Source organism: Delphinus delphis, chromosome 2 (assembly GCF_949987515.2).
Source record: "Delphinus delphis chromosome 2, mDelDel1.2, whole genome shotgun sequence".
Taxonomy (NCBI): domain Eukaryota; kingdom Metazoa; phylum Chordata; class Mammalia; order Artiodactyla; family Delphinidae; genus Delphinus; species Delphinus delphis.
The window spans coordinates 129,833,062-129,858,796 of NC_082684.1; the positions used below are offsets into that span (position 1 = coordinate 129,833,062).

Here is a 25,735-nt window from a genome sequence, read left to right on the forward strand (position 1 = left end):
CGGATTGGCTCGCCATGACCAGTTCTGCAAGCATTTATTTGATTGATTGGAAGCAGACGGGGCTCTGCTCTCCAGGGGAACAGACCCCATATCAGGCATCAAGGAGGTGAGAAAAGGAGGACCTGTCTGCATAGTCTAGGGAAGTGCAGCCGTGCAATGACAGATGCAGGGAGCAGGCTGGGGACATACACCAGTGGAGGCATCAGGAAGCGTGGTAGAGTCAGAGAGGAGACAGCTGTGGTGCCTGGGCTGAGGCAGCCAAGCCTGGAACGATGAGGGATGTTTAGAGGTAGAGGAAAGAGGGGGCAGGCATTCCTGGACTTCAAAGCCTTCCTAGCCTGCTTACACCTTCCTGGTAACTGGATATCACACGCCCTCAAGACTAGGGATCCACTGCCGCCAGAAGCAATCCTTTCATAGCCAGACCCCTGCCAGCATCCTTTGGTGGATCAGACTGCCCTTGCCGGGGAGTGTCACAGAGGATGCTGGGAAGGAGAGGAGGAGTGTCACAGTGGGCCTCCAGCTTAAGGGAAGAAGGCTGCTTTCTTAGGTTTGGACCCGCCACCCTGCGCCAAAAAAAAGATATCTACGTCCTAATCCCCGGAACCTGTGAATGTCACCTTACATGGCAAAAGGCACTTTGCAGCTGTGATTAAGTTAGGGCTCTTGAGATGGAGAGATTACCCTGGATTATCCAATGGACCCCAGATGTAATCCCAAGGGTCCTTATGAGCGGGAGGTAAGCAGGTCAAAGGAGGAAGTAGGAAACATGACAACAGACGCAGGGGTTGGAGTGATGTGCGAAAGGGGCCACCAGCCAAGGAATTCAGGCAGCCTCCAGAAGCTAGGAAAGACAAGGAAACAGATTCTCCCCTGGAGTCTCCAAGAGGAACCAACACTGCTGACACCTTGGCTTTAGCCCAGTGAGACCTGATTTTGGACCTCTGGCCTCCCGAGCTGTAAGAGAATAAATGGATGTCGTTTGAAGCCACGAAGTTTGCGGTGATTCGTTACAGCACCAGAGGAAATGAATACACCTGGGAAGCAGACTTAGCAGTAAAGGTTTGCGTGGAGGGGTTTGAGTGGGGAGTGCCCCTCACCTGTAGGGAGTAAAGGCAGCAGAGGTGGGCAGACCAGGCAGCCGAACCGCTGTGGAGTCACAGATGATTCCAGGTGGCCCTGTAGAGCCACCCCAGGTGGCAGAGAGCTGGCCCGTGACCCGTGTTGAGCAGTTCTTGGGTGGAGCTGCCCTGGGCAGGGGACGTGGCCTTGGCTAAGAGCAGCTCGTGGGGAGGGTCTGTGAGCCCCGCAGGCCATACTCCCTCTGGTCCTGCAGGGCTCCTACAGCTGTGGAAGGCACGCCTCTCTGAACCTTCTTCCTAAGGTCTGCGGGCCCGGTACTTGTACAGCTTTCTAACATCCTGAACTTTTTCATCTCTTGAGGAGCTCCGCAGTGTGTCCACATCTCTCCCTGAGCAAGAAATGGGGGTTTTAGTCCCAGTTTCTAGAGCTGTTACTAAGTACTTTACATGTGCTGCCGACTTTAATCCTAGGAGGAGCAGTAGCTGTTATTTATTTTATGGATGAACAAACTGATAGAAAGGTGAAGTGAATGGCCAAGGTCAGGGCCAGGATGAACCCTAGGTCTGCCTGGTACCTTCACTGCCCTGTGACATTGCCTCTCGCTATCCACCATTTTCTTATTAGCTGTGTCATCTTGACCAGGTCACTTAACCTCTTTTGGCCTCAGTTTTTTTGGACATGAATTCTACTCTCTGTTGCGCCTCCCTCCTAGGGTTGCTTTCACCCAGCTTCCAAGGAGACGGGATGTAGCAGGCTTTGTGCCTGGGCCTGTGAGCCAGCTGCTCTGACTCCCTAGGCCCGGCAAGCTTGCCCCCGCCCCGTGCTTCCCCGTCACCGTCCAGTCCCTGGTAGCTCTGGGCCCCTGATCCAGAAGAGGAGGGGGATGCAGGAGGGAGACTCATCTCTGGCTGCTTGTGGGTTTCAAGATTGACTTGTCACCTTTGTAGTTTCCCTTCATGCTGGGAATTATGCAGGACCGCTGGGAATGGTCATGTGGTGTATGTGCTGGGGCTTGGCCAAGGAGGAGATGGTGGTTGAAGTGCAGCCCACACTGGGCACCTCTTGCTTGGCACAAAGGTACCATCTACCAAGGGGCTGCATCTGCCCAGAGGCGATAGCCTTTTAAAATTCTTACGAAAGCCACACATTGGATCGCAGTGGGCTGGGAATGTGTCGGCTTTTCAGGAGCCCAGGGCTTGCAGCTCAGCCCTCACACCCTGGAATCCAGAGTAGAGAAGGGGAGTGAAGCAAACCCCACCTAACTCACAGCTGCAGTGCCAGAAGCCACTGGGATCCCTCTGTGGGAGCTGCCCAACCTCCCAGACACACGCAGAGGGAGTCTTAAAGCTTTTGGCCCACTTCTCTCTGCGGACCTCTGCATGGAGGCCGCCATCCCAGGCTGGAGACAACCACAGAAGGTCACAGTCCACGTTTTTAATTGTCCCAGAGTGGTTACTTCCTTACTCCTCTCTCCCTTCGCAGTCCGTTCTGTATGGGCTCCAGATTAACGTGCCTCAAACCCAGACTTCCCTGCATTCCTTCCTTCCCTGGCTCAGAAACTTCCATGGTTCCACCCTGTCCAGACTGGCATTCAGCGCACATGATCTCTCTCATGCACACACACACACACACACACACACACACACATCCCTCCAAGGCTGACAGCTGCTCCTTTCTCTTCCCTAATTTCCCTTTGGTCTTCTGTCATCTCCTGTTCCCAGATCCCACCTAGACCTTTGCCTCCTGGACCACTATCCTCACCCTCTCCTTTCCACTCTTTAAATAATGACTTCCCCTATGGGCTGCACAAAGCCCCCCTCATGAGGGCAGAGGACTATTGACCCCAGGTGAGGCTGTGGGCAAGGCAAGCAGCTCTGGGGGTACAGCTTGGTGCCTCGAGGGCCCTGAGGACTGGGTTTGAAGCAGGTGCTCTGAGGGGCCTGTACCGGACAGCAGCTTCCCGTGCAATGGGGGCTCCCCGGGCAGGACTTGGGGGCCCAACCCAGCTGCGAGTGGGTTCCAGGTCCCCCAGAGGCTCCCAGGGCCCTCCTAACTGAGAGGATCAAAGGTGGAGAAACTGCAGTTCATGGGGCCCCAGCCCCTGCTGCTGCAGGATCCCCAGGAGACCCCCAGCCTGTAAGCCAGGCAGTCAGCACTTACCAAGACCAGGCGTCAGAAGGTGACACGCGCAATGACTGTCTAACACATGCTGCCCCACACAGGAGCCACTCAGTGGCCACGTGTGGCTGCTGGACGCTTGAAATGTGGCTCATTCCAGTTAAGATGGCTGCAAGTGTATTATAATAGCACATAGTAATATCATGGTTATATTGGGTTAGGTAAATCTTTTCACTTGTTTCTTTTTCACTTTTTTTTTTTTTTGCGGTACGCGGGCCTCTCACTGCTGTGGCCTCTCCCGCTGCGGAGCACAGGCTCCGGACGCGCAGGCTCAGCGGCCATGGCTCACGGGCGCAGCCGCTCCGCGGCATGTGGGATCTTCCCGGATCGGGGCACGAACCCGCGTCCCCTGCATCGGCAGGCGGACTCTCAACCACGGCGCCACCAGGGAAGCCCTCTTTTCTACTTTTTTAATGTGGCTATTAAAATATTAAAAAATACATTTGTGGGTCACATCATATTTCTATTGGACGCTGCTGGTCTTGGGGGTAGAAAACACAGGCGAGGTCCTCGAATGGTCGGTCACACTGCGCAACAGGTGATGTCTAGGAGTGGGCTAGAGAAAACAGAGGGGGTCTCTGACACATGGAGCCCTGACCGCGGCAGGTGCCGAGTGCTGGCCCCGATGCTGCCCTGCGGCCGGGGAGCATGGCTGGTGCAGCTGCTCCCTGTGCTGGGTGCATCTCAGAACAGAGCTTCTGCTGGTGGGAACGGCAGAGTCCCGGGTGTTTGAGCACGTGGTGTGCGCAGATGAAGACCTGTGGGCCTGGGGAGGAGGCTGACAGACAGATCCTCTCCAGGCAGCCCTCATCACTATTCCAAGAGGTGACTCATCCAGATCTCGCTCTCCTCAGGCCACCCTGCATAAACGCAGGCCGTCATCTGGGCCATTAGGATGATTATCGCCGCTCACAGCGAATCACGCTGAGCCGCAGTGTGTGGGGGGATTCCCAGCCAAGAGAGGGGGCGTGGAGGAGGGCACGGTGCTTACTGCATCCACCCGCGGGGCTCTGGAGCTGTCAAGAGATGCTTCCAGGGGGACCCCGATGGCTCTTCTGTCCCAAGCTAATTACCACTTCCTGGCAAATCTGCAGCCGGAGGGGAAGGCTTAGGACTTCTGAGAACCATGAACCACAGATTCCTTCCGCCGCCCCCTTCCAGCCCCCCAAAACAGCTCTGGCCCAGGGGGGCTAGGCTTCCTCCCCTGCCACCCCTCCACCCCAGCCAGAGCACAGGGACTGCAGAGTGACTCTGGTCAGGCAGGGTGCCTCTTCCCTGGGGCAGCCTGGCCTTCCAGGGGAGTCCTGGCTCGTGGAGGATGTGCGCCCTCTGCAGGACTCACATGCAGGTGCAGGTTCCACAGGAAGGAGGAGGTGGCTCATTCTAGAGGCTGTACCTTGGGGCTGTAGGAAGACACAGGTCCTGGAGAGGCCTTCTCTCTTGTGGCTACTGCTTCTTGGGTTAAAGAATAAATGATCACGGTGCACCTGACTCCTGCAGTGTCTGCCCAACAGCTACCAGTTCTCTGAGTTGACGTTTGCTGGGCTAAACACATTTATAGTCATTCATGTTTCAATCTGTAAGGTAGGTCTTTTTATTCCTAATTTATAGATGAGAAAACAGAGGCTCAAAGAGGTTATGTATAGTGTCCAGGGCCACACAACTGTTACCTGGAGTCTGACTCCAGAGCTCATGGACTAAACCAGTTCACTCTGCATCCTGCTTAGGGTGTGGACTCCCAGGAAGGAAATAGAGCAGACAGCTCTGGTGACTGTCATTGCAGTGACCAAGATGAGGTAAGGGTGATGGAGAAGCAGAGAGGACCTGGGCCTTGGGGTAGGAGTGACACCAGGCCGTTTCTGAGTTCTCCTAAGAAGAACTTGTCAATCTCCCAAGCCCCAGCTACATGTGCTGTCCTTCCCCACCCCTCAACAAGGCAGCTTCATTCCGCTCCACGTGCCTCTGTGGTCACCACAGTGTCCCTGTGGAAGGAGAGAACAAACTCACCCATTCACTTGGTTTTCATACTTCCTCCCATTTCACAGAGGGGGAAACTGAGGCCCAGCTCTGGGGGGTGTGCTTTCTCCAGCCACAGGTCACCCCACTGGTCACTTGCAGACCTCAGGCCTGCCACCCTCACTGAGTGGGACTGGGTGGTGTAGCTGAGTCCGCCAAGCAGAGAGAAGTCAGGAGTTGTCTCTGAGCTTTCTCTACGTCTATGCTTGGGGGCCTCGCCCCTTCTCTCCTGATCACAACAGATCTTGTGTCTCTTCTTCAGATTCCTTCCCTCCTTCCTCCTGCCTTTGGTCTGACAGGTTCTCTAACATCCTCCTCTACTGAACTTAAGAGTTTTGAGAAGCCATCTTCTCCAAGTCCCCCTCATCACCTTCTGTGTCACTTCTCCATCACCCTCATCTCTTGCTGCTCATTGCAGTGACTTTCACCACGTCCACCCCTCTCCCACTGCCTCTGTTACCTGCACCTCCACCAGCATCTTCACTATCACCACCACCACCTGCCATTGCCAGCATTGCCATTATCACTATTCTCTTCCTCCTTGTGGCTTGCACCACCCTCACCTCCTTGTTGCCATCCTTTCCACCACGACCATCATCATTACCTCTAGCATCTCCATTTCATCCACAGCATCACATCCTGTATCACCTTCGCCGTTACTGTCACCGCCGAAACCACTACCATTACCTCCATCATATTTACTGTCACCAGTGCCATGGCCACCATCTCCTCCAGGCCCATCTTCACCTCTGTCATCCCCACCATTACCAGGAACTCCACCCTCCCCTCCACCTCTGTCATCTTCTCAGCTATTTCCAGCCCTATCCCTTCCACCACCATCTCTCCCATCACCTCCGCCACCTCCACCATCCCTGTCACCACCCCACTCTCTCCCAGAGAGAGTGCCTGACATTGAACCAAGGACTTTGCCCTGGCAGAGAAGAACACCTTCCTGCCTGACCAACACCCCCTCCCAGATTTCTCAGAGAAGACCCTCAGCAAGCTGGGTGTCAGAACAATCCCTCCTCTTGACCCTTCCACAGGATGCTTCTGACAGGAGACAGCTCAGCCCCCCCTGTCAGCCATGCCTGTACCTAGAGAGACAGCTGCTGTCCGGATGAGGGATCAAGGCCATTAATCAGGGGCTGCCCTTGTTTGCATAATGACTGCATACATTTGCGTGCCATTTGCTCCCAGCTTCTGAGTGCGGCCCTGTGGGTGTTTAGGTGTCATTTGCATATCAGTGCAGGTGAGGGTCAGGCCTTTGAGACGTGGGCACTTATTAATTCCCTATTCTTTTATGTGCTGGTTCAGAAAAGAACTTGGAATGCCTAATTCTAGAGTCAGTCAGCTGCAGGGCTCTGAGGTGGGGAGGTGGGGAGGTCCAGTTAAGAGCCAGAGGGGAGAGGGCAGCCGGAGGCTTTGGTGTGGTCCAGGGTGGAACTGGTGGGGTGGGGGTGGGGGTGGGTTGGCTGCAGAGACAAGCTCTGGTTCTTAGTATCAGTTCAGGATAGCACCCTGCACAGCCACTCCTGTCCCCCCCCCCCACCTCCTGTAATCCCTTCACTGTGTGACCTTGGGCAAGTCCCTCCGCCATCCTGTGTGGAAGGCGTTAAGCCACTAAGCCCACTGCATCCGATGCCTGCTCTGAGTGCTGGGGGCGGGGGTGGGTTCTCCTCCTGACTGCACATGGAGGCGCTCTTTAAAAATACCAGCGCCCTGGCCCCGCCCCCCCAGCCCCCCCCCCCGGCCCCTCCCCGCCCCGTGGGCCCTGGGCACGGTTATTATTAAAAGCTTCCTGGTGACTTTAATGTGCAGCCAAGATTAAAAGGGCTGCTTGTGGCTCTACCCTCCCACCCTGCCCCCAGCCTCTGCGGCCTCCCGAGACCTCCCTCCCTCATTTCCAGCTGCCGCTGATCTTTCCCTCACTAAAGGCTCACCTAGCCCCGGGATCTGGCAGGACACTTTGGATTCTAGTGCTTTTGCTGGAGGCCTCAGAAATGAATCCTTCCCTCCTGAGCCACGTGGCTGATGGCTCATGCGTGGCGGGATAGCACTTGGCAGTGGCTGGAAATTCCGCTCCCCCCCCCCCCCCCCCCCCCGCCGTCTCCACCTTGGTCTTGCCCAGTGGCATCCCCCTGCCCTTGGCTGATCCAGAGAGGAGTCTGCAGGGGCCAGGACGGGGAGGGGCTGCTCCTGTGCAGCTCTGCTCCACCCCTCCTCTCCCAGACTCACCCATCGGGTCATTCCAGACTCCCGGGCTTTGCGGCCGCCATTTCCACGCCTGGCAGAGAGGCCCAGCAGCCCCTCTTGGCTCCTTACGCTCCAGCCCTGCGCACTGATGTCCTTGCAGCCCCAGAGCCCCAGCCCAGCCCCCATCCTGGAGAAGGAATGTTGTTTCAAACAAGCTGTAGTAAACGCGGTTGTAATCCGGCCTTCCCCGAACTTTCTGGGGTCATAAGAGGCATATCCTGCCCAGGGCAGGATAAGGGAAGTGGGACAGAGCCCCTGCACGTCCCCCCAGGTAGTGCAGCCCCAGAACGTCTTGGCCCGCGTGTGGGTCCTCGGTTGCCAGGGGAAGGGTGGCCTGTGAGATGGGGGTCTGCCTTGAGGAGGACCAGACAGGACACTCGGGTGTGCGCCTTGTGGGAGAGGGCAGACCCTGAGTAAGGCTGTGGGCAGGTGAAGACATGAACATGGGGACCTGCCCCAGGACCAAGGCTGGGGTGCCAACAGTGGGGGCTCTGGTGTTCGCTGTCAGCGTTCACATTCTAACTGTGCCGTGATGATGAGGGTGATGATGGCATCTGTCTTCTGGATTCGAGGATTATGGGAGAGGAAGCCTGTGACATGTTTAGCACAGGGCCTGGGACATAGGAATTGCTCAGCAAGTGCAGCTATGACTATTGTGCCCTCCTTCCTGACCTCCTGGAGCTCCAGCCCATTTCCCCTTGTCACAGTTCCCTCCCCCTGGGGCTTCAGGCCCCTAAGGGGTTAGTGGGAGGGTGGGATTAGGGAGGACTGGCTGCCTTGCCCTTTGGGAAGGGGGCTGCGGCTCCACATTCTGGGGCCTGAGGCTTCCCATTGGGGTTGGTGGTGACCGGACCAGGAGCCCCAGAGCTGGGGCAGCCCCTCCTGACTGTGAGCTGGCGACGGCACTAAGGAGGCAGCTCAGGCCCCAGCACTAATGAGCTCTGGACTTGCAGACCCTGGCCGGAGTCCACCCAGAGGAAAAGGGGTCAGAGAGCACGGTCAAGCCACACTCTCGCCCCAGCAGTGACAGAACTGAGAACTGGTCTATGTAGGAGTAGAACTGTCAGGACTTGGTGATGGATCGAAGTGTGTATGTGTGCGTGTGGAGGGGAGGGTGGCAAGTGCAGTAAGGGAGAAGGACTAGAGAGTTCCTTTGGTCTAAATGGACCTGAACATCCTTTCTCTGAAAGGCAGGCAAAAAAGACGTTTCCGACATAGTTGCATGTCAATCAGATTGAAAACCAAAACCACCAGTGATACCCGCAAGGCTGCAGTGTGTGTGTGTGTGTGTGTGTGTGTGTGTGTGTGTGTGTGTGTGTGTGTGTGTTGTGGTTGGGATGGGGCAGTGGCCTGGGAAGCACATCCATGAAAAGCGTCAGCCTTGGGGATCAGCACACAAGTACCATTTGTCACTCTGCTGTGTTCAGCCAGCACTGATGTCTCTGCTGATGGTCACTAAGATGACCTTTAGTTAGTTGAGCAAGAAGCCCCACATTCCCTCCTATTTCACTACCTCCCCCAATTTTCTAGAATTTCTCTTTTTTCTTCCTTCAATTCCTACTCCTTCTCTTTCTTCCTCCCTTGTACCCTTGAGAGGCCAGTGTTCCAAACTCAAGTCTGATCACAGCCATGGGGTTGAGTCCTGGGCAGTGGAGGCCCCTCTCACTATGTCCCACTAGTTATGTCCTTCCCCCTGCAGTAGCTGTAGCCCTTCCCCCTCACTGGACAGAGGTCAGGGGCTTCAGCCCAGGCTTGGGCTCTGCTGGCCAGCTGGAGGGTGGGTGCAGAGCCCATTTCCTTGATCCCTCTCTGAGTCAGAAACACAGACTCTGGGGCCCAGAGAACTTGGGTCTTTTTACGTGCCACCTCTGTGAAGCTGTAGGTGGATAGAGAGCCATTATCCTGGCTCCAGGAACAAAGAGTTGTCTTGGGGTCATTCAAGGTAGCCAGAGAAGGGAAATGAATGACCTCCAGGGAAGAGGCTTGGAACAAGAGTGAAAGGAGGAGAGATGGGATGAGGTCATAGAATAGATATAGCCAATCTAAACTTTCATATCAGGCTGAGGGCCAAGTTTTGGAAAGCTTGGATAGGGCCTGGGCGCTTCCATTTACTTTATCTCTATGCTCATGACCACCATGGCTCAGTTAAAAATATTATGTTTAGGTCTTGCTCATTGGAAGTGTGTAGACACTAGTCTTTCCAGAATGAATTTATCCCTATTTTCATCTCCACCATGACTGCCGTCACCACCAACCCCCATCACCAATATCAATACAGAGATTGTATTGGCAGTTTTTGTAGGCAGTTTTTGTTAACTGAATGAAAGCCAGCACTACTGTCACCACCACTGACATCTTCATCTCCACCACTGCTGGAACTGAATCACCACTACCACCGCCTCCACCATCGTCAGTGACATCGCACCTCTACCACCAACCCCCCCCACCCCTGACACCAATAACATCACTAACAACCACCGTTATCACCAACATCCCCACCATCATCACCAAAACTGATATTGTCACCTCTGCCACCAACACTACAGCACCGTTGATATCACCTTCACCACCACCACCACCACTGTCACTATTGCCCTCACTGACATCATGACCACAGTCATTCACCACCATCGTTAGCAACATCACAACTCCTCCCGCCCACCATCGTCCTCACAACCATCATGCTTGAATCCCCGCCATTGTCACTGGCATCACCACCACCACCACTAATTTCTATCTTCTCTCCTAGAACCATGTTCCTTTCCTTCAGAGCACAAAAGGAATGTGCAATTATACATTCTTTAAGCTGATTACCTGGTTCCCACTCAACTATACGTGTCATGGAAGCAGGGATTGTGTCCCTCTTTCCTCCACCGTGGAATTCTCTGTGCCTGGACAGTGGGTAACTTCACAGTAAGGACTCCGTAAATGTCTATTGAATTAACAAATTATTTAGACCAGCACAGTCTCTACACTGAAGGGAACTTAGTCTCTAGGATTTGAATGCTTCCCATAGTTCTATCTCAGGACTGGACCTCACTAGAGAAAAATAACACTGGGTGATAAAAGTGATCAACTAAGAGGGGAGAAGTCTGTGCTGGCTCTGTGATACACAACAGCAGTGTGGGAAGATCCTAATCTACAGTCCACCAGCTGGGAGCACAGCAGATGAGCTGAGAGATGTTCAGCTCCTCTGAGACCTTTATTTCCATCACTGTGTCACCTGGAATTTATCTGAACCTGGATCAATTCAGTGTCAAGACTTAATCCAGTTCATCTTTAAGAGCAACAGAGGTTTGCAAACATGCTCCCAGTAGGCTAGAGCTTCCTTGGAGGTACCTTGGAGAAAATGATGACCTTCAGGAAGGGGTCTGAGGGGGGTCACAGAGAGGAGGGCGCTGGGCTTCCCACCCAAACTTCAACCATTGGGCTCCTGGTATAGATTTTGTAACAACGAGGCTCCAATGATTTTAAAATCAGGTTTGAAAACCATTGGCCTAGAAGGCGAGTGTTTGAATTGTTTAGTTTTGGAATAGATGTTTGGCATTGCGTGTATGTTCCAACCAAAAGTCATAAGCCAACTAATGCCACCAGGCCAAAAGAAGCATTAGGAAATGCACACCGATGTTTCTATGGACGCTTCTCCTCCCAAGGCCACAGCTCATCGAGATGTCTTTTATTCTGGTTCTTCGGTAAACTGGAAGCACAATTTTGTTCTCAGAGAACTGTATTCCATGCAGGAACCCTTGTTTAAATGAACTGTCTTGGGAACGGAAGCCTAAGGAGAAGCACAGTATATGAATTCACCCATGTGCCTTCCTGCCCAGCAAACGCTGGCTCTCTAGCCATGCAGAAAAGACCCTGGTGGGGGGAACAGGACCCCATTCTTCCGAGTAACCCCCTCCAGCAGAAACACAGCAGCCAAGAGATTCAGAGTCAGCCAGGGGTGGGAGATTGTCACCTGAGGGGAAGGAGACCAGACACTAACTGGGGACATAGTGCCTTTCCAGTGATGGTCACTGAGAGTGACAGGGCGGGAGCAGGAGAGTGAGAAGGATGGTTGTACCTCGCCCCCAAGGGCCAGGTCCACAGCAAAACAGCAGATCCCCCGCCCCGCATCCATCAGCCCCCTCTGAAAAAGTGTAGCCACTGGGCAGGGCTCTGCGTGTGTGTGTGTGTGTGTGTGTGCGTGTATACACACTTGCCAAGCAGCTATGGGGATGGGGGCACCTGGCCAGCCCCCTGTCTCTCTGTTGGTTCAGCCCCTTCTGGCCAACCTCATGTCTGTCCTCAGGGTACCCCTCAGAGCATGGGCAGGCAGAGTGGGGGGCCCGGGGCTGGGGCACAGTCTGGGGAGAGCGGGTGGCAGGCACCGCTGCTCCAGGGAGAGTCTGCACTGCCCGGGTCAGGGAAAAGATGGCATTCTCTGGAGAGATTAAGTCTGCAAAAGAGAGTTTAGTTTGAGGCGGCATCCAGGCTGAGAAATGAAGGTGCAATTGTGAGGGGGCTTTGAAACCAAGAGAGGAGTCGCTTGCTAGCCAGAGATTTGGGCTGTGACCTTCCACAGTTTGCTGGGGAGGCTCTGGAAAAACAATGTCACGTGAGACTGGTACCTTGGGAGTAAGGGGAGCCAGGGGGTTGGGCCCTCCTCTCTGGACCAGGGATGGAGCAAGCCTGTTAGACACGTCCATTTCTTCCACAGGAGGCAGCCAGCTCTCAAGGTCGGTTATACCCTCAACCATTTGTTTCCTGGTGCAGAACCACTGCAGCCTTGGAAAGCCCTCAGCCACTGAGGGATGGCCGACCAGCACAGTCTCCTCCCAGTGTGTGCCCTCTCTCTAGCCCTCGCAATCTCTCGTCTCGTTAAACAATCCTGTCTCTGCTCTTATGCGCCCCCCCCCGGGAAACACACTGCTTACCATGAACCATGACTCCAGGAGGCTGTTGCTGTCACAGCTGTATTACCTATACCCTCACCCGAACGCCCCATCGGACTTGATCCTGACCGCGCGGCTGAAGCACCACCTCATTCTGTCTGTTGAGGGCGTCTGTTCCTTGTGAGTATCCTCAGAGAAAGAAATCCTTTAATGGCTGAGGAACCTGGGGGAGAGGAAGGTTCCGGCAGGTAGAGGCAGACAGACATTGGTCTGTCGCTCTCATTCTTCGCTTCATTCAGCCAGTGACATTCTCCTGAGCCCCTGGGTGCCCCGCCCTGTGCCCAGATCTGCCGGGATGGACGCAGGGAACGAGGGAAGAGGGCCATGTTCTCGGGAAGCACAGTCTATCTACTTGGGGAGGCAGGAGTTACACAGGCAAACCTGTAAGAAGTCCATGCAGAGCAAGCCCTGTGGGTTGGTGGCAGAGAACATAGCACAAGCTGTGTCCCTGAAGTTGAATACACCTGCCATGGGCTGGGCTTGGGAGACTGGGGAGGGCTTCTTGGAGGAGGAAGGGAAGGAGGACAAGTAATCGGGGTAACTTACATCCTTTTGGACGAGCTCCGCGTAGGCTGTGCAGGCAGCAGAGACCAGCTCAGCAACATCAAGGTCTATGAGGTTGTTGCACGCCTGTGCCGGGAGAAGGTGGGGCGGAATCAGGTCTCCCCGGGCACAGGCAGCGACCTGACGCTTCAAGGGGACAAGACCGCTGCTCACGGCAGTCACTGGGGCCAGCTGATCTCCCCCACCACCAGCTTGGCACACTGCCTGAAATTGTACCAATGGAATTTTCTCTGTTGGGAAGATGGTAAATGCAGTTTTCATTCTGGGCTCTAGGGAGTCCTGGGGTTCCACCGAGCGTCTCATGGGCTTCTAGGATGACTCATTTTTTGATTGGGGTGCTCTCTAAGATGTTTTTGACAAAGCCTTCCGCTGCTTTTTAGAATTGTTGGAAAATTCCAGGTCTTTTGTCACAGGAGGACCCTAGGGCCAAAGAGTTCACTGTCAGTCTGTCAAGCCTAAAGCTTAAGAACTGTTCAGGGCCTCAGTTTCCCCATTTGCTGAACACGGGTGATGATGACGATGAGCGTTATGGCCCCTCTGTGCCAGGCGTGTCATGAGGCTTAAACAAGCTGGTCTCTAAAAGCATGCAGCACAGTGTTCGGGGTACGTCAGTCTCGTCACTATTCCTGCCCAGGGGCAAAGGGGCTGCTGGAGTCCAGGGCCCCCGACCCAGGGGCCTTCCCCAGGGATGGAGTGGGTGTCGCGGGCCTCCAGGAGCCGGTGGGGCCGGGCCGGGCCCGAGGGTGCTCTCACCAGGAGGATGTCGTCGCCCGTCATGCTCTCCTGCAGCACCTGCGTGCGCACCATCTGCAGCATGCTGTAGGCCACCAGCACCTGGAAGTTCCTGCAGGGCTTTCCCGTCAGCAGGACCTGCAGAGGTGGGCGAGCCTCAGCCTGGCCTGTGGCCTGACACCGCAGACGCCTATGGGATGGTGCGGTACCCACCAGCCACGTGGCCCCGTCCATCATGTCTGGGCCTTGCTGCCGACGTGCTCATTCATTCAGTCATTCGTTCATTCAACCTCTGGGGTTCTAGGCATGGTGCTTCTGTTGGGGGACTCAGGGAAAAAGCCTTCAGGGAATTCACTAGAGAGAGGGCAGGAGGAGGGAGAGAGAATGAGAGAGGGAAGAAGGGAAGGAGGGAGGGAGCAAGACAGAAGGTGGGAGAGGGAGAGAGAGAGAGGGAGAATGCCAAGAATGACTGGGTAACTCTCTGTAGCATTTTTTTTTTTTTTTTTTTTTTTTTGCGGTACGCGGGCCTCTCACTGTTGTGGCCTCTCCCGCTGCGGAGCACAGGCTCCGGACACGCAGGCTCAGCGGCCATGGCTCACGGGCCCAGCCGCTCTGCGGCATGTGGGATCTTCCCGGACCGGGGCACGAACCCGTGTCCCCTGCATCAGCAGGCGGACTCTCAACCACTGCACCACCAGGGAAGCCCTCTCTGTAGCATTTGAGTGGAGCTTTGGCAAAGCAACAGTTGATGGAAAGTCAACAATCCAGGGGTGTCACCAAAGGCCTGGCAGTGGTCATGGACTTGAGCATGGAGACCAGCAGGCCAGGAGGGAGGGGTGAGGTGGGGGGAGTTGATTTCTGAGGCACTGAATGTCAGACTGAGCGGTGGGCCGGATCCTGCAGGCAGTGGCAGCCACTGGGCAGGGCAGTGATGGGCGGTGGGCCTGTTCGCGGGGAGGTTCATCTGCTGATGCCCCGGAGACTAGGGTCAAATAACTGCAGGTGCGACCTGTCCTTGGGGGCCCCACCTTCTCCAGAAGTCAGGGCTCAGAAGAAGTGGGTGCTCAGGTGGAGGGGAAGGCCGAGGAAGAGGTGGCTGGGAAAGTGAGAGCAGAGTGAGGCCCCTTGCACAGGCAGGGTGGCAGGGAAGCTGAACGCAGGCCAGGCTTCCACCGCACAGGCCACGAGGCCCCTCCTGCCTGCGCTGCCCTGAGAAGGTACAGTGGTGGGATTAGATGAACAGAGGGACCAACTGATGCTCTGTCATCTCCCAACAGGGCGGAAGCAGGCTCAGTGGCCCAATATATCCCAGTGAACTCCATCCAAAGCCAGCAATCAAGGGAGGCAAGGAAAAGGGCTTCCCTGCCGCCTGCCCTAGGGGTAGGGTCTATCCTCTGCCCCAGAGGAGCGCCTCACCTCCCAGAGCCTCCAGACGTCGTCGAAGGACTTGAAGGCACGTTGAAAGTAGAGGCAGAACCAGGGGAAGAGGGACTGCACGGCCCCCGCACCCTTCCCTTCTGTGGGGAGAGAAGCAGGGTGCCAGCCAGGGGGCCATGGTCAGGGGAACAGGAGATAAAGCAAAGACAGACAGATGAGGCCAAACAACTGAGCACATAAACACGCTGGAAAATACAAAGACCTGGGCTGTCACTTTTCCATCTGCCCTTGGAGACTGTTTGGGGTGGATTTTCAACTGTCCAGATTTCAACCCCATCCAGATGAACCCTCTCGCTGGGGCCCAAAGAAAAGACCAAATGACCTTGCTCCCTCTCACATGATTGGGCGCCACTGCCTTGGACTGTGTCCCGGCCCCCTCCCACGCCTGCTCTGGTTGGAGGACGTGTAAGATGGCAGAGGGGCGCACTCACTTAAGTGCTCAGCAAACACGGGGTCCAGGAAGTTGATCACGTTGTTGAGCATGTCGAGGTTCTTGCCCACCCCGATGTTGATGACACAGCTGTGCTCCTGGGGAAGATGGGTGGGAGGGAGGGAACCCCTTGAAAGCATCAGAAGAGTCAGTCTTGCTTCATCAGCTCCCCAATTCTGGAGGCCCTGTGCGTGTCTGGCTCTGGGCCGGGCACGTGTCTCTGTGTGAGTCTGAGTGTCAGTGTATGTGTGTTTGCAAACACACATCATGTCTGTGTCTGGTGTGTGTGTGTGTGTATGGTGGGCATGTGGAGATGTCTCAGGAGTGGCTCACAATGCAGTGAGACCAGTTATTCCTCCAGACACATGCCATGGGTCTGGACCAATCAGGACAAGGAAAGAGCAGTGTGCACACTGTTGCAGGGATGGAGAGAGGGATGGGGGTGGGTTCTGGGTAGCTTCTCACAGCTCATGAGGAAAGGTTTTCCAGAAAGGGAGTAATGGGGGGCAGCACCTTCAAAAGCCCTCCACCTCACAGTGTGGGGGGCGTCCTGGGGGGCCGGATGCAGGTCGTGTGAAGGTAACTGTGGGAGACAAGACTGAAGACAGAAGCTTGAATGTCTGGCTGCGGTTTCTGGATTTTATTCTGGAGGCTGTGGGGAGCCGTAGAGGATTTGCAGGAGCAGAGCCATGTTTTGGGAGGGTAATGCCCGGAGAAAGGTGGGCCTCACTGGGCCTTGCCAAACCTTTCAAGGTTTGACAAGAGCTGGACCCAGAGCATCATTACCCACCTTCTCAGTTCCAATGCTTGCCACCCCCCAACCAGAACACACCCCACCGGGGCTGGCATTGTCTTTCCATGGGAGAAGCTCCTCTGGGACCCAGAGGGCTGCTTCAGGGCTGGAGGAAATGGCTGGGGCTGCCAGTGCCTGCCGAACCTCAAGGGGTCGTTTGAGGAATGGGGGTGGTCCCTAAGCCAGGCTCAGCTCTCACCGTTTTCTGCAGGAAGAACTGGAAAAGCCAGAAGGTCTCATGGTCATGTTCCACCATCAGCTGGAAAAGCATCACCATCTCATGGAAGCCCTGCTGGTACTCTGGGGTGGAGGGGAGCTAGTGAGGAGGGGCGGAGCCTGGGCTTGGACCGGCCTTATCCCAGGAAGGGGTTGAGAAGAGGGGGCTGAAGGGAGACCCAGCCCTCTGGCGCACCTGCCTGGGTGTTGCAGACGTAACTCAGGAGCAGAATCTTCTCCAGCCTCTTCTTATCAATAAGGACATTGCCCAGGGGGTCTTTGTCATAGAGTTTCTGGATGTCGTATGCTAGGTGGGGGGCAAGGGATGGTGAGGCACCAGATCACCTCCAGCAGAAGGTCCATGGGTGAGTTTATTCCCCTCATTCCAAGAGGCTAGGACCCAGGACATCCTGGGAAGGGGGCCATGAAAAAGGTACATCAGTCCACCAGGCTTTGCCTCTCACCACAACCTGAGCTGCCTGGGCTTTTTCCCACCTCCAAATCTTTGACCAGGCTGTACCCTTTGCCAGGTATGTCCCACCCCCCCACCCCCCCATTGAACTAATTCAATCTAGTTCAAGGCCAAGGCGGGAAGAGATGTAGACAAACAGCAGAAACAACATACACCCAGGGATACACAGTGCTGGGCATCTAGGGGCAGCCAGTAGAGCCAGGCGGACAGACTAACCGAGGTTTAGCTGGCAAAATTCCTGGCATATGTCAAGGCAGCTCCCAGGAACCAGCGCACAGATGTGACTGAGGTGGTGCAGGGATGACCTCCAACCCTCCCCTCTGCCCAGCACAGCCCACCCTCCTTGGCTCACCGATGTTATTCCGAGTCTCTATGAAGTTCCGGTGCAGGTTTTCCAGAAGGGGCTGAATCTTCTCGTACATCTGGCATAAGGCCTTGTAGTTCTTCCTGTGAGAACGGAACTGAGGCTGAACGAGGCAGCCTTCCCTTCCAGGCCAGTCGGGGTAACCCTGAGCAGTGCCCTCACCCAGGCAGTGCCTGCTACCTGTGCTGCCTCCCCTCTCCCCGCCTCTGCCAGCCCTAACCATCATCTGATGTCTGCCTGGAGTGCAGCGGGGTGACAGGTTTAACCTCTGGCTCTGCAGTCTGACCACTGCACCTGAATCCTGGATTACAACTTAAGTACTGGGTGTCTGCCACTAGGGTCAAGACTTGGGGATATCACCAGCCCTCCCTAAGCCTCAGTTTCCTTGTCTGTAGAATGGGGCTAACACTAGCACCTATGCCTCAGAATTAGAAGGACTGGATGAAGCAGTGTTTTGTGCCCATCATTAGAACGAGCTTAGGTGGTGTCGTGGGTTGAATGGTGACCCCCAAAGGGAAGTCCATGCCCTAACCCCTGGAACCTGTGAATATGACCTTATTTGGGAAAAGGGTCTTTGCAGGTGTATTTAATCGAAGGATCTTCAGTTAAATACTGTGTTAAAGTTAAATCTTTAACTGAATTTTCTCCACCTCAAGAAGGCTGCACAGGTCTAGGGATGGCTGGGCTGGGCTGAGCTGGGCGGTGTGGGGAGGACAGCTGGGAGGTGCTGGGATCCAGCTTAAGTCAGCAGAGTGAGGACTGGTAAACATGGCCGGGCTGGGGTGCGGGGTCGGGAGTGGGGATGGGGGAAGGTACCGATGCCCCCTGAATGTGGGCCCCGAGTCGGCAGAGCCGTGGGGATTTTGTCTCTTGGAAAGAGAAGTCCATTTGAAGGAAGAAGCCTGAACCTACCAGGCTGGGGTGGGCACCCCCTCCCACCTGCACCGCCAGCCACCCTCCCCTGACAGGATCTGGAACGTTCTACCTCCTTGTGCTGTCCACCATGAGCCGCTCATCCTGGGAACTCTGCCATGAGTAGTAGCCCGTAAGGAATTTCCAGGCTTCCGTCCTCACGAAGGGGTGCAGACCCTGGGGAGGGGTGGAGGTGAGAGGTCGTGCGCCTTCCAGATGCTTGCCAAAAGGGCCCCTCCCAATGCCATGCTTGTCCCCTTGCCTGCCCATGTCCCCCAGTTCCGGGGTGAGGCCAAGGGTAGCTGAGGACCATACCCTTTCCAGGATGTTAACACAAATGGAGTCTCGTGACTTGGCCAAGTGACCGTTCTCGTCAAAGAAGCCATCCCATTCCGTCTTGTCAATGGGTGGTTTTCTCTTCACCTGCCAAGGACAACCACCTCAGCCCTCTGTTAGGAACCTTTGGCTTTTCTTTAAGTGTGATTTTTAAGTGATATACTCTGGATTTTGCAATGTGAATCAAAGTTCACAGCCTCTGACTCACTTCTGGAAATTTATCCTGAGGAAATTACTGAAAATATATAGAAAAATGCTGTATGCACAGTCATTTTCATTGCACACTACTTACCAAAATGAAAAATGCAAGCACTCTCTAACTGTTGTGCAATAAGGGAATAGTTAAGTAAACTATGGTTTATATGCTTAATGGAATAGTGTGAGGCATTTAAATTGATGCTTACAAGGAAAGAATAATAATCTGAGAAAATACAAATGTTAACGGACAAAAAGCAGAAAACAAAACTGTGTATTCAGTATCTACTCTCTCTGTGTACCATACTCCATACATCTGTTACATATTATAAAAGCTTCACATTATATAGTCTTAGAGCGAATTAACCACTATAAAAATCCTGTTAGGGGGCTTCCCTGGTGGCGCAGTGGTTGAGGGTCCGCCTGCCGATGCAGGGGACACGGGTTCGTGCCCCGGTCCGGGAGGATCCCACATGCCGTGGAGCGGCTGGGCCCGTGGGCCATGGTTGCTGAGCCTGCGCGTCCGGAGCCTGTGCTCCGCAGCGGGAGAGGCCACAACAGTGAGAGGCCCGCGTACCGCAAAAAAAAAAAAAAAATCCTGTTAGAAAAAAACCCTGAGAAAACCCACCTAAAAACAAAACAGTGATTATCTTTGAGTGATAGGATTATAAGTAATTTTCCCCTTTTTCTTATATTTTCAAACTTTTCTATAATAATATATACTGCTTTGATAATGGAAAAATATAAAACAAGCACTAATTAAACACAGCCAGGAGCTCCATTTTAGCTTTCCTAAAAGAGCAGAACAATGCATCATAAGGAATGGTTTCTGGTTTACATCAGGGGTGTGTGTGTGTGTGTGTGTGTGTGTGTGTGTGTGTGTGTGTGTGTGTGTGTGTGTGTGTGGAAAGTGAGTGCAATGCATACAAAGTAATTTAAAATGCTCATAAAACAATAATTAGGAGTTGAATTCCTGTTGGAACAGGGGAAGATTCCTAGGAGTCTTGTATTGGAGAGAATATCTTGAAATGCCACATAGCAGACTTGAAAGTGTGGTGATGGACAGAGCTTGGCAGGTGACTAGACATATCTGATGTGTATAACTCCCAACTTCCCATTAATATATACCTGAATGTGCACATGTGTGACTCAAATTTACATTTGCTTACGAGTCACCCGAGGATCTTCTTTAAACGCAGTTTTTAACTCAGAAGGTTTGGAGTGGGGCCCAAGATGACACATTTCTAACAAGCTCCCAGGGGATTGCTGAGGCTGGTCCACTGACCACATGTGTAGAAAGGTGTTAGAAGTAAAACAGCCCTGGAAATTAAAAATTAGAGCCCACAGGCCCAAATTGGGGATAATTTCCACTAGTTCCATGTTCTATTGGGATGGATTGAGCAGTACACTTTAATGACTCATACATGTTCCATCTTCTGAACCAAAATAGGACATATGGGCCCTAGAAGGTACAAAAAATCTTGGCCTTCGCCTAACCTTGAGAAGCAGGGTCTGCCCTGATGCCATGTCCCGACTGCATAGGCACTGTCACCTGAGCTGAGCAGAGCCAGGCTTCTGCCCCCCTGACAGCCATCATGATCTCCCAACCTATACTCAGAGACTGCAACACTCAGCAGGAAGCAGAAGGGAACAGGCAGAGCTGGGCTGTGTCCTGGGATCCTTAATTGTAAAAGGGAGTGCATGAACTTTAGGAATACATTTCCTCATGAATTTTAGTCAATTGATCAATTTCTACAATACATTTCTTTTTTTTTTTTTTTTCTTTTTGTGGTACGCAGGCCTCTCACTGCTGTGGCCTCTCCCGCTCAATTTCTACAATAAAGACAGTTGTGATTTTGATGGGGATTGCATTGAACCTATAGATCAATTTGGGAAAATTGATAACGCTATTGAATCTTCTGACCCATGAACACAGTATATTTCTGCATTTATTTAGGTCTTCTTTAATTTCTTTCAGCAGTGTTTTGTGGTTTTTGGCGTGTAGGTTATTCATGTATTTTGTCAGATTTATCCCTAAATGTCTCATTTTGGGGGATGCTACTGTAAAAGTGTTATTTTTAAACTTTCAACTTCCAACTCTTCATTGCTAGTATATACAGATACAGTGGATTTTTATATATTGATCTTGTATCCTACGACCTTGCTAACCTCACTTATTAGTCCTAGTAGCTTTTTTGGTGTATCCATAGGATTTGTTACATAGGCCAATGATCAGCAATCTACAACCCATGGGCCAAATCAGGCATCTAATCTGTTTTTTTAAATAAAGTTTTATTGGCACACAGCCATGCCCATTCACTCATTTGTTGTCTATGGCTGCTTTCATGCTACAATGGCAGAGTTAAGTAGTTACAACAGAGATGTATGGCACACAAAGACTAAAGTACTTACTATCTTGACCTTTACAGAAAAAGTTTGCTAACCCTGACATAGATGATCATGTTATCTGTGAATAAAGGCAGTTTCACTTCTTCCTTTCCAGGCTGGATGCCTTTTATTTCTTTTTCATGTTTTATGCACTGGCTAGAACTTCAAGGGCAATGTCGAATAAAAGTGGTGAGAGCAGACATCTTTGCTTTGTTCCTAATCTTAGAGGAAAAGCATTCAGGCTTTCATGATTGTGTATGATGTTAACCATAGGCTTTTGGTAGATGCCCTTTATCAGGTTGAGGAAGTTCCCTTCTCTTCCTAATTTGCTGAGAGTTTTTATCAGGGATGTTCTGCATTTACTGAGATGATCATATGGTTTTTCTTTCTGCAGTTTGCTAAAATGGTAAATTATATTGAATTATTCTGAATGTTAAATCATTCCTTGGATAAACCGCGCTGGTGATGTATTATCCTTTTAATTTTTTAAATTTTAATTAATTTTAATTTAATTTGTTTTTTGCTGTGTTGGGTCTTTGTTGCTGAGCGCGGGCTTTCTCTAGTTGTGGCAAGCGGGGGCTACTCTTCGTTGTGGTACGTGGGCTTCTCATTGCGGTGGCTTCTCTTGTTGCAGAGCACGGGCTCTTGAGCACAGGCTCAGTAGTTGTGACGCACGGGCTTAGTTGCTCTATGGCATGTGGGATCTTCCGAACCAGGATTCGAACCTGTGTCCCCTGCATTGGAAGGCAGATTCTTATCCACTGTGCCACCAGGGAAGCCCCTGTATTATCCTTTTTAGACATCATTGGCTATTATTTACTACAGTTTTATTTAGGATTTTTGCATCATTGTTCATGAGAGATATTGGTCTATAATTTTGTTTTCTTGTAATGTCTTTGATTTTGGCATCAGGGTAATGTTGGCCTCATAGAATAAGTAGGGATGTATTCCGGCTTTTCAATTTTTTAGAATAGTTTGTATAGAGTTAGTATTATTTCTTTCTTCAGAATTTGGTATAACTCACCAGTGAAGCCATCTAGGCCTGGAGTATTCTTTGTGGAAAGATTATTAACTACAAATTCAATTTTTTATTAGATTGAAGGATAGTGTCAGAAGAAATTGTTTTATTTTTTACTTTTAAAATTAGAGATTTATAGGAATAGAACGTTATCCTTTTAATTCACTTTATTATTTTTTATTTTATTTTTTTGGCTGCGCTGCACTGCGTGTTGGATCTTAGGCATGCAGGATCTTAATTCCCCGACCAGGGATCGAACCATGCCCCCTGCAGTGGAAGCGCGGAGTCTTAACCGCTGGACCACGAGGGAAGTCCCTCAAATTTACTTTAAAAAATAAAAACAAACCATACAGGAAACAACAAGGAATCAATAAACGCATAAAGCATAAAAATGATAGAAATCCAAAGAAATCGATTATGGAAATAAATGCTTAAATTCCCTTATTAGTTGTAAACATTTAAAAAGCACTGATGATAGTCTAAGCACTTTATATTTACCAACCTTCTAATCTTCACAGCCACCTATGAGGTAGGAGAGGTTGTTACACTGTTTTATATATTAGGGAACCAGAGCCCTAGAGGGTTAATTAGTATATTTGAAGTCGTACAGTAAATATCAGAGCTGAGATTTGAACCCTGAGCTGTTTGTTGCAAGAGTCAGGGTGCTTAACCCCAACGCCATGCCACCAGGGAGTGTAAAAGACAAGAAATTTCAGTTTGAATAAAAACTATACGCCCTACATACGCTGTTAACAAAAGGTATACCTTAAAATTAAATGCCATGGAAAGATTAAAAAATAAATGATGAACAAAGTTATGAAAAAAGGGTTGGACACAATGGAAGTGGCAAAGTAATCAAAGTACTATGCACAGAACACTATAATAAAAGATACGGCATCAACATAATAAGGCAGAGATAATCGGAAACATCGCAAGAAGGCATCTGCTGAGTGCTCGGACAATTTGCATTACTAAACCTCTACCTGCAACAATTGGCCACCTGCCTACTTTGCCATGGCTGAATTTGTTTATAAAAAGCCACTGACTTCTCCTTCCAGCAAACTCCACTTCTCTCTGCGCAGCCACTTCCCTGAATCTCCCCATACCCGAGCAATCTACGGGCCACCCACCAGAACATTTAAGACATTTGCTAGCAAGCAAAGGACAAGCACAAAAAGCCTGACCACCTGCAGAGGGCTACATTGGTGTGTGTGTGTAGGAATTTCCACAGGAAGTCCCCTTCCTCTCTTCACCTACATCCATACCTCCTGTCTATGCCTAAGATCCGTCATGCAGTGCAGCGCGGCCAAAAAAAATAATAAAGTGAATAGAATCTGTATCTGGGGTCCTTCAAAGTAAAGGAGGTGGTCATCTCAATGGCCACTCAAATCCATCTTCATCCTCCTATATTCCTCCGTTCCTTGCTCCGCCAACCTATTAACACCCTGCCCACAATCTGGGTACAATGACCTAGTCATCCAGGAGGAGACCCTGGTAGTCCTCGAGGTGCTGGGTACTCTTCAGCTCTGCAGTAGTGCCTTTCCTAGTCCCCTGGGAAGGGTACTGCCAGGTAGAGCAGGTGTGGAAATCTCCTCCCACCTTTGTGGTGTGCCTAAGCAGGTTAAAGGTCTCCACGGGCAAACCTGGGGAAAGCTTGGCCATGCTTCCTCTGGAAAAGGGGTCCAGAAGTGGGAGCCTTAAATGGTTCAGCCTCTCTAACATCTGCTAGCAGCCTTGGCTACAGGCATACATCTTTCTACTCTCCTTCCCCCTCTGCATCACTGGGTTTAAGAATTTTCTCCAGTATTGTTAGTAAAATAAGAAAGCCACTGGAGGATAAGGAAAACTTTCTATGAGGGTTTTTGATGCTGTGTTCCTCTGAATACTCATAGCAACAGAGCCCTCAATAAAGCCTGAGTTCATCTGAGGGACAAGACATACTCCCAACAGTAACCATGTTAGTGATTCTTACCAAGGGGAGAGGGTGTGGCCCAAGGAGGGCAGGCATATTGATAGTAGAAAGCTTGGGGGGGATGTGTGCAACTTGAAAGTTATCTGGGTGATTATTAGTAACCCAGGCGTGGAGGGTGTATCATCAGTATAGCATAGTTATCTTAAAAATAGCTTAAAACAACAGTGGTTCTCAAAGTTAGCTGCATGTCAGAGTCACCCAGAGGGCTTGTTAAACCACAGATCGATGGGCCCCATCCCCAGAGTTTCTGGTTCAGAAGATCTGGAGCTCAAGAATCTGCATTTCTTACATTTGATGTTGATGCTGCAGACTCAGGCACCACTCTTGGAGAATCACTGATTTAGAAGATGGACTCCGCAGTTTGGGTTTAAATACCAGCTCTGCCACTTACTAGCTGTGGGTCCGTAGGCAAGTTGCTTAGTCCCTAGGCCTCAATTTTCTCATTGTGAAATTTTTCTCAATTTTCTCATTTCTCAATTTTCTCCAAGTGAAGATAATAGCTTCATCCACCTCATAGAGTTATGATGAGACTGAATATAAATAATGCATTTAGAACAGTCATTGTACCTAATAAATGCTATATGACAGTTTGTTATTTTATTATTATCCTTCTCTAACTTCAGATAAATGAAGAGAGGTATAAAGAAAATTCAAATCAAGGCCTCGTGATAATCTTCAATAGAGCAATAACATTTAAAACTCCGGGAGAGAGAGGCCTGTTTTTCATTTCTGCTTTTTTATGTATCACTCTCTAAATCGCTATGATTAATGAGACTTGAGATTGGTTAAGGTCATTATAATTAGTTACTATGATTTTGAAAAATATACTGTATAGAAAATTTTATGACTGAGGCTGAATTCAATTGAATAGTGTATCATTAATCGGACATGGAACTGCCTACTAACAAAAGCATTACTGCCACCTGGTGGCAGCATACCAAAATTGTTGGCAAAAGCACCGTGGAAAATTTATCAGCATCTTTAAGACAACTTGCAGACCTAGACTCATTAAAGTTAGAATGTCACATACGGGGAAAAAGTAACACTGGCTTAGATAGAAGGGTAAAAACGAACCTGTGTTTTTCAGTCCTGTTGTCTGTAATGATGGTGAGACCAAGGTTTAACCTACCCTGCTCCATTTTCGAGGCCAGCTCAGGGCTCTAGTCCTTCCTACCCAACAGGGGAAAATGGTCCTAATGTAAGCCAGAGGTTGGGGAGGGAGGGCCTCAGAGCTGATGAAGAGCACCCACCAGGATGAAGGAGGCCGACTGCCTGGCAGAGAGGCTGTTTTCAGGAGAGAGGGTGGTCATGGCCCCTGCTAGCTGTCTTCAAAGCAGCCTCTGACCAGAGCTCACTTGGAGCCCTAAGTGATGCTTTAATTAAGCAGGGGAAGGTGATCTTCCTATGAGTTGCATCCCCAGGAGGAACTGGGCCTATTC

General features: G+C 51.5%; 1 protein-coding gene across 2 annotated transcripts; it reads right to left on the reverse strand.

Annotated features, from left to right (window-relative positions):
• Nucleotides 1-12,597: 12,597 nt before the first annotated feature.
• TBC1D21 (TBC1 domain family member 21) lies at nucleotides 12,598-25,606 on the reverse strand. Of its 2 annotated transcripts, XM_060003693.1 has the most exons (11): nucleotides 25,547-25,606; nucleotides 18,703-18,810; nucleotides 18,461-18,564; nucleotides 17,464-17,558; nucleotides 16,836-16,946; nucleotides 16,623-16,723; nucleotides 15,632-15,728; nucleotides 15,180-15,280; nucleotides 13,785-13,901; nucleotides 13,014-13,097; nucleotides 12,598-12,630 (listed from the first exon to the last, which is right to left on the reverse strand). In XM_060003693.1, the coding sequence occupies exons 1-11, from the start codon at nucleotides 25,604-25,606 to the stop codon at nucleotides 12,598-12,600; spliced, it is 1,011 nt and encodes a 336-aa protein (XP_059859676.1). The 2 variants fall into 2 exon arrangements, with proteins under 2 accessions (XP_059859676.1, XP_059859677.1); XM_060003694.1 differs by lacking the exon at nucleotides 18,703-18,810.
• Nucleotides 25,607-25,735: the final 129 nt, after the last annotated feature.

Excerpts from the sequence above, each read along its gene's own strand:
- TBC1D21 (XM_060003693.1), bottom strand. The coding sequence starts at position 25,606 with ATGACCACCCTCTCTCCTGAAAACAGCCTCTCTGCCAGGCAGTCGGCC. Across the intron at positions 16,947-17,463 it reads AGAGACTCGGAATAACATCG|CATACGACATCCAGAAACTC; the intron begins GTGAGCCAAGGA and ends CCCCCCACCTAG. Across the intron at positions 15,729-16,622 it reads AGTTCTTCCTGCAGAAAACG|GAGCACAGCTGTGTCATCAA; the intron begins GTGAGAGCTGAG and ends CATCTTCCCCAG.